A 14877-nucleotide genomic window follows, 5' to 3' on the forward strand; every position below is an offset into this window, starting at 1 on the left:
TAGAAAATGCCTACAGCACAGCAGAAGTCCATTCACTATGGACTGTACTGTCAAACAGCAACATTACCCTTTGTGTGATGTCGGGTCAGTGGAAATAAGACTTTCTGGAATGTGGAATGTAAATAGAAAGAGTGTACTAGCAACAGTCCAGCTTTTGTGTTATAAACCAAAAATGACGATACAGCTCAAAAGGTGCATCGACCAAAACCTCTGGTGCGTGCGTTTGAAATCAAAGCCTGGAACCAGACTTGAGTTTTACAAATGACCACCGGTTTTACAATGGATATAATGCAAACCCTACGACCAAACACAACCCCTCTCCCCCAGCCTGGGGCATTTGAGATCTGGCTTCAGATTCTGTGGCTTGCACCCAGCTCTTTTTGAAACAATATCATAAAAACAACTTCTGTTCGGGGGCCTGGAGACCAAGTACTTGAGCTGTGCTCCCAGGGCTTGTGAAGGCACTAGACCCCTTGATGGAATTGCCTTGTGTTTCGTGGTGGAGCCTGCCGGTTATCCTTGCTGTGTACAAAAATTGCAGGGAGTAAATCTTTTTCTCCAAGCTATTGAAATACTATTCATGCATTCTAACCCCAGAACACAAGAACGCAGACCCACAGGTCAAGGGACAGGCTTACAATTTACCAGGCCCTTGTAGGAACCCCAGATGGAGAGAACTCATCTTGGTGGTCCTGCTGCTGGATGGCAGCAGGGGGTCAGGCTGTGACTCCAGAAGCACTGAGCTTGAAGCAGGCATTACGGCCCAGTTCCTCAGAGGTATTTAGAAGCCTCATTTACATTGAAATCAGTGGGAGTTAGGCTTCTAAATACCTTTCAGATTCTGGGCCTGGGTGTGTACAGCCAGCCTTAACTACGACCCTGAAATATTCCACAGCTTCAGTCCACAACTCCTTGAAACTGGATGGGTTAGTTGCAAAGGGGAGCCTCTCCTTCCTCCCCATTAGTTGGGTTTGGGTCCCTGTCCTCAGGGAGGGTGGTTTACCAAAGAGCTTGGGTAGCCCTTGTTATAGGAAAGGAAAAGACAAGAGCAGTCACAGAGCATCTATGACTATACCGCACCATGTTCAGGTCAGCAGCTCAGCACCGGGACCAAGCCTCACCTCTTATACGGAAGTGTCTTTCTGAATAAAAATCCAGCTATGTATTTACATGTACTTCAGTGCCATAATTTCTGAGTACTCCCCCCCCCCCATCATGGATTTATCCTCCCAACAGCCCCTGTTGGATAGGAAACTAGCACCCCCATTTTGCAGATGGGAAAATGGAGGCACAAACCGTGACCAGCCCAAAGTCACACACCAGGATTTTGTGACAGTGTCAGGGATTGAACCCAGATTTCCCAAGTCCCAGTGCAAAAATTGCAAAAATATCCATCCCTTTCCCCAAAGTAGGAGCAGCCCCCATCAATGCAGATTGGTTAAGCCACACCTTTTATTGTATTGTATTTCATGCAATATGTTCATGTTTAATAGTATGACAGATAGGGAGGGAGAATGTTAGACACAAATGAAAGCAGAAAGGTCATTTGTGTCAGGTCCTGAGTAGGAAAGGCACATAGTTACCACTTAATTCAACAGGAAAAAAAACACAACCCTAGACAGAAGGAAACACAACACTGGAGGCCATACAAGAAAGAGGGAGCTTCAAATTGGTTGACACGGAAGTCAGTTTGACAATGTCCTATAGAGTCCTTAGGTCTTTAGTTCAAATGAGCTTTGTGATCTCAACACACACCTGAAATCACTTTCCCATTCTTGTTCTAAGAACGTCTAGGAGTCTGAGATCCCCCAAGTTCAATCAGCACCATCGAGCATCACAAGGTGTGTGTGTGTGGGGGGGACTCCTTCCCACAGGGATGAGCTAGGAAAGGATGGGTGACGGAAGCGGAGTAGGGGGAGTCTTCCATCACCAGGGACCTGCAAGTCACATCCAGCTGCCAATGATGGATTACTGTAGCACGGAGGACTGCAGCAGCACCAATGACTTGCCTTGGCTAGTAGGTATTGCTATTCCCAAACGTCAAATAATACCAGAAATGAAAGGTGGTGGATGGATACAGCAGTAGAACTGTGAGCACAAACACTGTCAAATGTCTCTATGGGATCAGAAACGGAAATGGTGACAGCACCTCAGAGTGAAGCAGCAGCAAGTCCCTGTACTGCGCTTGTTTTAAGGCAGGGGTGGCCAATCTCGATCTGATCTAGGAGGCCCAAGGTTCCCAGGGAAATAGCTCAATAGCGTAATATGTGATAATGATAACACCATAGTCCTCCAGTGGGCATTCCAGCAGGAGACATAACTTTGCATGTCTGGAAGCTGTACACCCGAGAGAAGTTAACACGAAAAGTGGGATGAGGTTTTCCATGATGGGGGTGGACCAGCACTTTGCTTCTACGAGGCAGCCATGTGGGCGAGTCTCAAGCAACTCTGCTGGACCACTGTTACAATAGTGTCTTCTCATCTCAAGCAACAGGAGAAGGAGATGGGGATGAGCAGGGCAGTTCTACCATTCTTCAGTTTTGATGCAGCCAGATCTGCCCGTGCCCATCTTAACTAGGCCTTATCTGTATTTTGCCAAACACAACTCTAGTGTGTAGCACCTTAGATTCCACATGAGCACTGGGCCTTTAACTCTGTACCCATGCTGCTTTTCAGATTCCCCCTACGATTTCCTAGAAGCAGCAGTCAAGCCCCCCGGCCTCTGAAGCATGGAGAAGTTCAGGGCGGTCTCTCCAACAATATACTACCACGGACAGCATGAATCAGAGGCATTTCTGTCACTGTCATCGGCCTCGTTAGACAGGACAAAGGTCCATTCACTTTGGAAGCTGGAGTTGTGACAGGTTTGAGGGGTTATTCCAGCCAACGATGTTGCGGGTGGGGGGAGGGGTATGAAGCTGAGACAGCGACAAGGAAGGATGATATCGGAGCATTGTCAGCTAAACCAAGCCAGTTAGATTTCAACCAGTCATTTTAAGATGAGTGAAGGAACTGCTGGTGACAGCCCTGGTGTCTGAAGTCCTAGGTCTGCAGAACAGATACAGTCTGGTTGGCAGCAAGGCCGACTACCTGCCCTGTAGCCCCCACACTGGGCCTCAACCTTGGTCTGGAGTCTAAGGAGGATAGTTCAGTCTTCATGCTGATTCAGTCACTGGATGCTCTGCTGAGACTGCTACCAAAGAGACCAGCTGAGCAGCCAGCGATGAGGACACCTGTTCTGTGCTGCTGAACCACGGTCTAGTGAAGTCAACAAGAGTCTATCCATTGACTGCAGTGGGCTTGAGCTTAGGTTCCAGGAACAGAACTGGAATCCTCTCTCCACCCATCTCGTTTCTCTTAGACCCCTGAGCAGTGATCAGATTGTAACTTTCAGACACTACCAAAGTAGGGTGGATTTGAATATGGCCCAGCGGTGAAAGGCTCCGTATCACACTATCAATTGCCTGAGACACCTACCCCGTGGGTGCTCTGTCATGCAGAGAACAGCATCGACACCTCTCCTGAGTGCCATTCCCTGGTTCTCTGAAGTCTATCTAGTGTCCTGAAAGATATTTAATGAGCCCTGGCTATAGTTTGGGCCTCTCAGTGCCATGATGCTGAGTGATAATGGGACAACATCTTGTCAATAGGGGAGGATACGGCACACAGATGCACAGTCACCAACCACTGATGCAGCAGCAGGATGTGAGGGTGCAAGCCGTGCATAGCCATGGTTCAATATCTGAACTGGGTTATTTCTTCCCCACATGCCAAACGGAAACGGGTGGTGCCCCGGCTGTGGCCGAACAGCCTGGGAGCAGTAGTGAGGGGCCGGTTAGCAGGAACTCTTGATCTGCTTCTTCACTGCCTCACATGCCTGTGCACAGGACAAAACAGACCTCCCTTGCTTCCTAGGTACGGCATTTCATGATGGGTGAGAGAGGGAATAATAGCATTTCAGAGAAGCTCTACTGACTGGTCTGTCTCTGCAGCAGAAGCCAGCACCAGAAGGGTTAATTTAAAGACAGAGTAACTGAAGAAAATAGCAACTCGAATTAATGCCAGAAGACATATATAATGTCCAACAAAAGCAAATGAGATCGCATAGGCCAGGCCTCCATTAGGAGTTTAGGACTTTGGCCTTCACGATCTGGCCCAGAGATAATAATAGGGTCAACTCCAAAGTGGTGTTGCAATTTCTGCTGGAGTCAACGGGTGTTGGCAATACTCAGCACCCCTCAGGATTTAGCCTAATATAAATACAGGGGCTCCTTGCAGTTCACTGCAGCCATTCTACATCAGCAGGGTGAGCTAACTGAGGGTGCTGGGAGAGAGTCTGCTACACGTTTCACCCAGGCAACCCCAGTGACTTTCCTGATGGTGCCCCGTGTGACTTGGAGCAGAGTGTAGCCCTCCACATCCCGAGCACTGAGAGTTTCCTGAAGGGTAACCCCCCCACACACACACACACCCCAAAGTCTAAATGATCAGTGTGAGACTGGGATGGAGCAGAACATGCCCCTCGCTCCCTGTCTGGCATGTCAGCCACCCGCTGCTGCGCTAAAAGGGGAGGACAAAAGTCTGACACCTTTCGCTTGGGCGGGCAGCTCTTGGATTCAGCCGCCAGGGTGCCTGGGTTCCCTAGCAGTAGGGTTTAGCGGACAATGCTGGGCAGGGGAGCAGAGAGGGAAGTGACCACTGAGTGATCCCTGGGCAAACCCCAGGCCTATGCTATTTACTGAGCAGTGGTGGGAGCAGACGCGCCGCATCTGTCTCCCTGACCCCTGCCCTGCAGGGACATTCTGCTCCTGGCCCCAGCCTCCCAAAGCCTCAGTAAGTCAGTGGAAGAGCAGAGCTTGGGCTGGGGAGGCAGCATTTGGCATTGAGTGCAACAGCCTCACCCCTGCTTCTCCACGGGGATTGGACGCATTCCCTTCTCCCTCCCCCCGGCGTGGCCTGAACACCTCAAGGATCCATGTCCTGCTTGGCTCGGCGTGGCGTGTACGTTTGTGCGGTTGGCTGGGATGGTGGAGCCTGCTTAGCTCATCCACGGGACCCCTGCCTTCCCCTTGCTGATGGTGCTTCTGTCCCTTCCTTGTCACTCACCTCCACTTGGAATCCGAAAGAGGCAGAGAGGCAAAGCCCATGGTGATGGCAGGTATTCCTAGGGTGTGCTCCAGCCACCTCTGCTTTTCTCCCAGCTGCCTGTTACTGCTCCAGCCCCAGCAGGGAAACGTCCCACCCCCCACTTCAGGCCGGAGTTGAGGATCCAGCAAAATGACAGACTGGCTCAAAACACGCCTGCCCCTGACGGAGTAACAAAGTTTATAATCTCTCTTCCCTTGCCCACACCTCAAGCCACTGGACTTCTGAAAGGAGGTCTGGGCTGAGCAACTGCTCTTCAGCACCCCTACATGATGCTGCCCGCCCCGACGGAGGCTGACCACAGACCATCTCACATTGGTCCCCTTTCTGGGACAGAAGGCATCCAGGCCCCAGTGTCTCTGGAGCATGCAGAGAGAGTCCCCTAAGACCCAATCCTCCACCCTCTGGGACTTGATGCTAATGCGCCTTGCTTTGCCCGAAGAGAGCTAACCGGCCGGAACTCGCTCCTTTCCAGCTCCAGCCCACACAGCAAATGGCACCGACTGGGCTTGTCACGCTTTATCATCGGACTCTTCCATCCCCTCCATGATGAAAGGTGGGTAAGACCCTGTCCCTCTCCACAATCCCCCTTCAGCTCAGGTTGGCTTCATCTGCAGCAGCCCCGCACATTCCCGGAGGAGAGGTGGAGCCCAATGGCTACCCCAAGCCGACATCCGCCCGCCAGCTTCTTGCTTTCGACGAGGGGTGAGGACGTTGCTGAAGGAGGCCGACAGATGCCATCGCCTTCCACCCCGTGGCACGGTGTCAGGGGAGCCTGCTGTCAACAGAACCCTGAGCCAGCTGTGGAAGGGCCCGGCTGCCGTGCGTTACCAGGGCCCAGGCGCTATTTGGGAGGGTCGCAGCCCCCACGTCCGCACTTAAAAAAATAAGGATTCTGAGAGCGCGTGGGGCTTCCTGAGACCGCGCAGAAGCGAAGGCTGCATCAGACAGTCAGGGGCAGGGCGTGCTACTGCCAGAGGAGTCCGGGCTCTGCAGCCTCCTGCCTTAAGGCTGTAAGTGTTCCAGGTATTGCGGCAGGGGGTTCTCCTTGACGTATTTCTGAATGTACCAGCACGTCAGGTGAGCTCGCAGGTCCTCTTCGACCACAAAGTCCAGCGCTGCCTAGAACCACAAGAGAGGACAGATGGGTTTACAAATGCCACACTCCCCTTGGAGCGAGCTACAACGGGATCCCGGCTCACACCCGACTGACTGTGACCATGCAGAGGGGAGCGGCCCTAGCACCAGGGAAGTTACCTCAGGACTCCTTGAGAGCTGGGGCCCTTCGGGCTGGTGCCATGAAGGGAAACCTGCCTGCATCTGGCCATCTCTCAATCCTGGGCGTGCCGAGCCGTTTCAATGACGGCCCCCAGTGCCAGGCAGTAGGCCACATGCTCCCCACTGGGGTGAGGAGCAGGAGGAGCAACCTGGGGCAGAAAAGCTGAACTCTGCCCCCAGCAACCGCCCCTCGGGGCGCAGCAGAGATGGGGCTTTGGAGGTGGAGCAGCCATAATCTATGCTTCCTCAGGACTATGTGGAAATCAGCCGAACCAGCAGCCACTCCCTCCTGCGCCAGCCACTCCTGTCAGCGGAGGGGGGCCCATGTAGCCGCTGCCCGGAATGGACAGCCATCGGAGGACAGCCTGGCACTTGCGTTACGCTGCAAAGGCCCCTTACAAGGGACGGTTTGCTGGTAACTCACAGAGTCCCCCCTCCCCCCACGTTTGGGGTCGGGGGCCCCTGCGGCGGGAACAGCCCATTGACTCTCACTGAGCCTGCTGCGTGCCTGTATGAAGCTGGCCTGTGTGTCTCACTGCCCCAGCCTTCTCCCCCTTTCCCACACATGAAACGCTGCTGGTGGGGAGAGCCCCCCGGCACTGGAGCCCCCTCCAGGGGTAGCAGCGAAGTTGCTCTTGCAGCAGATGCTGCGGTGGCAGACAGACCCGCCGCTGCGTGCATGAGAGGAAAAAAACAAATGTGGTTTTAGCCGAGAATGGGGACGGGAATGGGCAAACTCCCCCCCCCCCCCCCCCCGAGCTAGGAACCCGCCTGCTGCTGCTTCCCATCAGGCTGGGAAAGTCCCTGCCCCTTTCAGAGGTAGCAGCATCCCTTCCCCTCTTCCCTGGCCTCATGCAGACAAAGGAAGCTGCTAGTTGTCCCCATCTCCCCTCTGTGTGATGCAGAGGGGAGGGAGGCAGCGGGATTACTGCTCTCCAAAGGAAAGCAGCAGCTCGATGCCTGCACCTGCAGTCCCTGGAGGGTACAAGCAGAAAAGCAGCAAGCTAGCTGTCAGCTCTGTGCCTGGACCGTCAGTTTAACAGAGCTGGTCCCATGTGCTGGGTTCAAAGCGACCCACCCTCCATCAAAGACATATACAGAGAGAAATCCCCATCCACTGCCCCTTTGCCCCTGCCATGAAGCAGTGCTGGCGAGGGCGAGCAAAATCCCACACGGCCAGGGCAGCCGACAGCCCCTCACGTGTTCTCCTAATCCTCTCTGTCCCGGGTTGTGGGCATGTGGGGGGAGGGGAAAGAAAGTTGACAGTTACTCCTCCCCCCCGTTTTATTTTTGGACGTAGATTCACAGATGATGCGATTAAACCTGTCCAGCTGGAGTAGAAAGGGCACACGTTCTGAGGTGGGAAGGAAAAAGGGCTTCATCTGACCCAGGATGCGGGATCACCCCCGCAAACACCTACAGCCGAACACTGGCAGCTGTAAGAGACGTGTGTGAACTGCAGCATAAAGAAGGATTTACCCTCCCTATCTAGTAACCTCTGCAGGAGAGGCATGGATAGTGCAGGGGGCCTGATTCTATTCTTGTGCCTCTATAACTCTGTTGGCTTCAAGCTTTACGACAGATCAGAATCAGGCCCGTTGCAAGGATATTGAGCTTTCATCTGCAACACTCTTTATAGGCATTTATGTAATTCACCCCGACGTACTCCTGTAGATCGGTAGGCCCTTTTTACAGGGGGAAACTGAGGCACGGAAGTAAAGGGCCTTGCTCAAGGCCACTCACCCAATCAGGTCAAAGCCGGAATTAGGGCTCAGGATAGGAGTTATGGCTCCTGAAGGTCAAAGGGAGTAACTTGTATGCTGCAGTGGGAGAATGGAGCCCTTAGTTCCTGGCTGCTAGTCCCATACTCATACCATCCCTCCCGCGTCCGCTCTCTGGGGCCAATCTGAGCTGCTGGGATAGAAGCAGGGTATTTTTATTTTCAGATGGAAAGAGGAGGCGGCTGGATTAGTAGCTGGCTGTGATGGGACTTGCCCAACAGCATTTGGAGGCCAGAAATAGGAACCCCTGAGTGCAGATTTCCATACCTATAGCCAGTGCCCGAGAAGGACGAGAACTCAGCTGGCTGCTCACAGAGTCATCAGTCACTCATCACAGAAACCAGCTGCTGAGAGCCCCCTGTGCCTGAAGTGGAGCATGTGGAGTGAACTGTCTCCCAGCCAACAGAGCAAGAGTTAAGTCCCTGCTTCCATTACATGGCTGTGATTCTATAGGGACCCTCTTCCTGGCCTGGCTAGGGGACAATCATGCCAAGCTGTCAGATGCCAGGAACAAAACAGGGCTTCCAACAGTGCCAAGGAGGATAAAAGGGGCATCTCTCTGCTGATGGAGCAGAGGTGCAGTGTCACTTAAGAAGCTCATGTGGGGGTGTTTCTGGGGCAGCCTGCTTATCTCTGAAGGATACACCTCACCTTGTTCCCCGAGCTTGGAAAACCCGGTGGGAAGCCAAGTGAACATAAAAACGGCCATACTGGCCATCCAGCCCAGTAATCTAGCTTCTGACTTGGCCAATGCCAGGTGCTTCTGAGGGAATGAACAGAACAGACAATCGTCAAGTGATCCATCCCCTGTCGCTCATTCCCAGCTTCTGGCAAACAGAGGCTAGCGACAAGTGCCTCAGTAATGAGTACTAGACACGTCAGGAAAGTGCTGCTCAGAGACTCCAAGCTAGCGCCCCTCCGCCTTTGCAATTTGAGAAGCCTCCCAAAAGCCAAAGAGATACCCACTTGCTGGGCGGCAGCTCCACCTGCATCCAAGGTGGGGCAGGCTGTTCTCAACATGCACGAGGCTTTACAATATCTACTGGAAGAGGAGAGTTGTCCTGCAAAACTGCTCCCCTGTCTTACTGTCCCTGCCAACGGCTCTCCCCCAGGGCAGGAGCCACACGCTCCAGGAGCCATGCAGTGGGTGGGAGAGGTACAGCTTTACGGGAGAAACAATAAATGACTAACAACGATCACGAGCTGGCTGAGCATCTCAGTCGTTCAGCAGCAGGCAGGGGACGAGCAAGGGGCACGTACAGCAGGGAGTATGGGGAATGCAGCAGGGCGGGTGTGAATGGGCAAGCGCGGCAGGAGGGGAGAGTGGGCACGGCAGGAATTAGGAACGTATGCAGCAGGCCACGTTCCCCGCCACACAGAGCCCGGGCCTTGCAAACAGGTTTGCCTCATGGAGGAGGAGTGGATGGGTCAGGGGAAGCAGAGCAGGGAGCAAGCTCCGGAATCACCAGGCTAACACTCCCCGCTCGCAGAGGGGAGCGTGCTCTAGGACTGGGAAGAGCGGGTGGAAGCAGTGAGGGACCCACCCCAAAGAGAAGGTTGGTAGTAACACAGTCTGTAGCCAGGGCGATCCTAGGTTTGTAACGGGGCTGGCTGGTACCCACCAGGGACAGAGCCCAGCAGTGAGATCTAGCAGGGCCCAATGTTTCTTGCTCACTCTGGAGCTAACCCAGAGAACGTACCCCCACCCTGCGTCCATGGAGCGCTCGAGCGCAGGTGGCCACGCTGCTGCAGATGTGCCATTTGTCTGTACTTGTGCCTTTAGACACCAAGTGCTGTGGGGCAGGCACAGACTTACTTCAGGGCTTCATCCTGTAGATTTACAGCAGTGCGGAAAGCAACTCTTTATTAGGGCCAATGCGATAAGGAGGAGCCACTTAACCCTGCCCTGCACTGCAGGCTGAAAGGCCTGGTAGGAAAGACCAGGCACAGAACTTCTAGGGATTATGTTCCTAACTGGGATGCTGCAGTATTGGTGCCTTGCCTGGAAGAAAGAGGGTTCAACGCCTGGAGGCCTGGTTGGAGCAGGGAGAGTGGGACTCCTTAAGCAGTGCTGGTGACGTGGCTCATTACTCCTGCAGCAGGCAATCCAGATAAAAGACAAGTCACCGGTGGCCTTGGAGGGAGAATCGATGTAGCAGTAAGGAGTGGGAAAGCAGAGGCTGCCAGGAGGGGGGAGAACGTAGGGTAGGACAATAAGCAGAAGGAATGCACGGAGGTGTATGAGTGATTGAGTTAGGCCTCAAGAAACCAGCACAGAGGCAGGCAGGCTGGGGTGTAGGGAACTTAATATCCAGGGAATTTAGTTTGAGGGCAGAGCATTCCTGAAATAGCTGAAGACGAGGAGTTTAGCAGAGAATGTCTATCAAGCTGCTTGAAGCCATCAAAGGGGAAAGTAAATCATGAGCATAAATCCAGAATGGGTGGAGGCAGGAGAGAGTAACACCGACAGACCCCAGTAGTTGGCGGTCGGGATCGAACCTGGGACCTCAGTGCATGAGCCCCTACTGCATGAGCTAAAAGCCGGCTGGTTGTTAGCTAAGGCTGTGGAGCAGAGTCATTAATCTCTTTCTCTCTAAGTGGTCCACAGTGCCAGTGGCTGGGATAGAACACCACACCCAGGAGGTGTGTGGGTTACAAGAGGATGGGGGTGAGAGGATTTCTAATAGAGAGGCAGGCTCGAGCCACTGAACGTGCAGCCCTGCTTGTAACAGAGGAGCTGGTAACCCCTGGACAGCAGGGGGAGGAGGAAAAAAGTATGAGAAAATGGTAAGAGATCATTTCCAAGGTCACTGTTGTGAGAGAACATGCTCGAGGGTCCCCCGGCCTAGAACATGGAGCATGAACAGACTGGGCAAATGCACACAGACAGTCTGGAGGAAGGGAGAGGAGACTGTGACATGGAGGAGTAAGCTTGGAGGTGTACACGCAAACTCAGCTTGGGCATCAGCCAAGGAGGAAGTGAGGAACACCAGCTGGGATTTGTGCCGGGAGAAACCAGGGCGTGGAGGCAGCCGAGAACATCCCTGGCATTGCAGCCTGGAGAGAATGGGGCAGACAGGAGGACGCTCTGCAGAGCGGCCATCACAGTCCCATTCAAATCAGACATTGGGGGAAGAGCCACCTTCGCAAAGCTTTTCTTCTGTTAAGGACGGGGTGATAGGCTCTGGACTCCTCCAACCCCCAGCAATGCTGAAAACCCCCCACTCCAAATCCCACAACACCAGATCCCCCCAGAGTATCATCTCCCCAGCTTGCTGCCTACACAAAACTCCCCGTCCTCCTTCCCACAACACACACAGGCAAGAGGCAAAACACTTGCCAGCCACTTTTGAGAGTCTGTGATGACACAGGAAGGACACCAGTGAGAACGGAACATGCCCCCAGCTACATTATTGCATCAGGCAACAGAAGGAACAGCTGAGCCACGAGCACGGCCCCTAGAGACTCCGTCCCGCAGAAGGCCCACAAGAAAGGAGTTTATCATCAAAAATCCATTCATTCCCCATGCCTGTGCATTCCCAGCACGTCCCATCCTCCATGGGAACCTTCGATTGCAAGCTGGTTGGCTGATTTGTTTTTGTTTTTTTCTTCTTGGTACCTTAAAGGGGAAGAATCAGCGAAATGAACAAAGAACGCCAAGATTAGGGGCAAGGAGGAGAGGTTAACGTGAGGGTCGCAGCGCCTGTAATTTGGGGTGGTTTGGCTCTGCTCCCACAAAAACGTCACTTTGACAAAGGGTGTCGTTCCAAAGCTTTGTTGACATGTTAGAAAATACAGCGCATGGGGAAGATACAGCGATCAGACACAGAATGCTTTGGATCCATTGCGCTGCAGAGTGGCTCATTAGCGTGACAGAATAATGAAGCAAAGAGGCTCAGGGAAGGAAGAGCCTGAACCAAAGGTGCAAACGGAAGGGGGAAATAAAAGGTTGTGTGTGAGAGAGATACCCCCACCCCTGCAGCAGACTCACCATAACACTGCAGCACGCCAACAAAGAAGGTCTTGAGGAGTCTACACTACGGGAAGGAACATAAATCAAGGGAAGTTATTCTCTCACCGGAGAAGCCAGGAGCCAGAGCACGTTTGCACCGTGGAACGCAGCTCTGGTCTCCATACTACAGGGAAGAGATGGAAAGATCACAGCAGAGAGCAATTGGAGTGACGTGTGCATCAAGGCATGTGAGTTAGGAAACAATATGAGGCCGATTCAGCCTACGGAGCAGGAAAAGGAAAAGGAACATTTCCTGCCAAGAAAGAGGATCCAGCGAGAAGACGAAGGACAGAGCAGCGTGAAGAAGCCATTTCAGAGAGTAACGCATTCAGGAACAGCGGAAAAGCACTAGCCCAGAAGCAGAAATTCCTTCATAGCCTGGGGCGGTTGAAATTGCAAACTGCCAAAAGTCAGCAACCACACTAATCGCGAAGGCAGCTGGGCCAACTGCTGGGAAAGGAGAGCGGAAGGAACATGGCCGTTCATCAGGATTTATTAGAGCAGGCCCTAATTGGCCAGATGGCCTCCCCTGGCTCTGAGCATTGCTGCGCCTCTCCACGCCTCCCCTTGCTCCTTCGGCAGCTTGCTTTTTGCAGCGCCCTTCCAGTGAGTGTTTCTGGGCAACTTTGGTGCAACCCACCCCCTGTTGAGATGGCCTCTCCCCTTTCTCTGGTGTTCCTGCGTGCCACCCTTCTGGAAGGACATGGTGCTAATCCCTGGAGTCACAGGCCTGGGCTGGAACAGACCCTGGCAAAAAGGCTTTATTTTTTTTTTTTTTTTTGCAAAATTTCATTAAAATGCCTGTTCACAGATTCAGTTTGTGGCTCAGGAATGTCAATTTTCACAACTTTTTTTGCAAAGTGTTCTGTTTTGCATCCAAACCTCCAAGATGGAGGGGATTTTTTGGGAGGGAGGGGTAGAGAGCCAGGTGAGGGTTTTTGTTTTTTTTTTTTCCCCAAGATTTGGAAAAATGCTAAGGTTTTTGCTCTAAACTGGTCCTGTTTCACAGTTTGTGTCAAATGGGTTACTTGAGTGAGTTCTAAACACTGCAGAAGCAAACCGCTGCTTTTAGCCATTTGCGAGGCAGCATGGTGCAGGGGTTAGGGCACTGGATCTGGCTTCTTGTCCTTGCTCTGCCACCGATCTGCTGCCTGACCGTTGGTAGCTCACTTCACATCTCTATGCCTCTGCTTCTTCTCCCACCCTTTGTCCAACGTGTCCCTTTAGCCTGAAAGGTCCCCGGGGCAGGGACTGCTGCTCACTCTGCATACATACAGCACCCAGCGCAACAGAGCCCTGATCTCAGTTGGTCTCTAAATGCTATTGTGAGAGAAGTAATATTAGTCCATAAAGGAAGGCAAAATGTCTCTAGAGGCTGGTTGGGTCGTACCTTAGCCAGGTGCTTGGCTATTCCTCTTCCTCGGTAGGCGTCTGGTACCTCTGTGTGCTGCAAGTCCACTATCCTCTTCCCCACGTACTCGTAGAGCAGCACTGCCCTGTCGTGGCAACCTACGGAACGCAAGGCAGGAGTTTAGTTACAGAAATGCCTTGGGGGATAGAAATCTCTGCTCGGGTGAATGCAGCTCACAGTGATGCTAAGCTAGCACGGGTGTCTATCCTAACTCCTGGCATCTAGGGATCAGCTCTGCTGAAGGAGCTTGCAACATCTCTTTGTTGGAACAGAAGGAGGCCACCACAGTCTAGCACACTGGAATGCAATGGCTCAGTTTTTGCTCCTAGTTATACACCGATTCCCCATTTCATGGAAATGAGGTGAAACCGAGGGCAGGATCTGGCCTACTGGGATAGCTTTGAGGTTTCCCCACCACACACACCCCAGGCCTTGAATTACCATATTATGATGAAATGATTTGTAATATGTACAAATATTGTTCAAATCCTGTGCTGGCTAGAGGTTGTGGGGGAGGGAGGGAATGGGTGGACTAGGTGACCTAACAAACAGATCTTTCCTCTCTAATATATATTATTTTTTTTCCCCTGTGGCGTATAAAATCTGCTAGCATTTTCTGATCTGGCAGCCAGAACTGGCATTTCAAACACTTTGGATCTAGTAGAGGATAAAAATTCTTCTGTGAATGAAAACAGACAGACAGACAGACACACACACACACCCCTGAGGAAAAATTAAATGTTTCCATCTATAATCATGATCAAATGTGGCACACAAACATGCATGACAAATATATAATAACAACACTGTTAATTTCTCTTCGTAATTCAAATACAAGGGAAAAGGTCTCAGTACGTGGAAAGTGGTGTGTGATACATTTGAAAGATCCTGAGATTTGACCAATATTAGAAGAGAAATCATTTGAATTCTGCATTTCCATAGGTTATGCTTAAAGTTTCTCAAAGGGATTTGTACCAAGGATTTAGATCAGCCTTGCCGAATGGTCATGAATGTTCACCAGTCCAGACACAGAGGGCTCTCCCCCTTGTGCAATCATTGCACTGGCCTAAGAAATCAGTATAACACACTACGAGATCAGAATGGTAGCATTTCATACCCATGTTGTGCGAGCGTGATTACAAACTGGGCTGGACTATGCAGGATCTGGCCCAGGTATTCACTCATTCTTACTGGGATGAAGAAAAGTTAGTGACTGATATTTTGCACAACTGTCAAAAAAAAAATCCCCC

The 14877-nt window shown here is 52.2% G+C and overlaps 1 protein-coding gene across 1 annotated transcript in view; it reads right to left on the minus strand.

Annotated features, from left to right (window-relative positions):
• Positions 1-1434: 1434 nt before the first annotated feature.
• The window catches only part of NATD1 (N-acetyltransferase domain containing 1), a 36007-nt gene continuing 22564 nt past the window's right edge, over positions 1435-14877 (minus strand). The window contains exons 3-4 of the mRNA XM_077828724.1: positions 13607-13725; positions 1435-6267 (exon numbers count right to left, since the gene is read on the minus strand). Coding sequence (XP_077684850.1) covers positions 6151-6267; positions 13607-13725 — 236 coding nt within the window. The 3' untranslated portion in view covers positions 1435-6150. The remainder of the gene's footprint in view (positions 6268-13606; positions 13726-14877) is intronic.

This window comes from Eretmochelys imbricata, chromosome 10 (assembly GCF_965152235.1).
Source record: "Eretmochelys imbricata isolate rEreImb1 chromosome 10, rEreImb1.hap1, whole genome shotgun sequence".
Classification (NCBI taxonomy): Eukaryota; Metazoa; Chordata; order Testudines; family Cheloniidae; genus Eretmochelys; species Eretmochelys imbricata.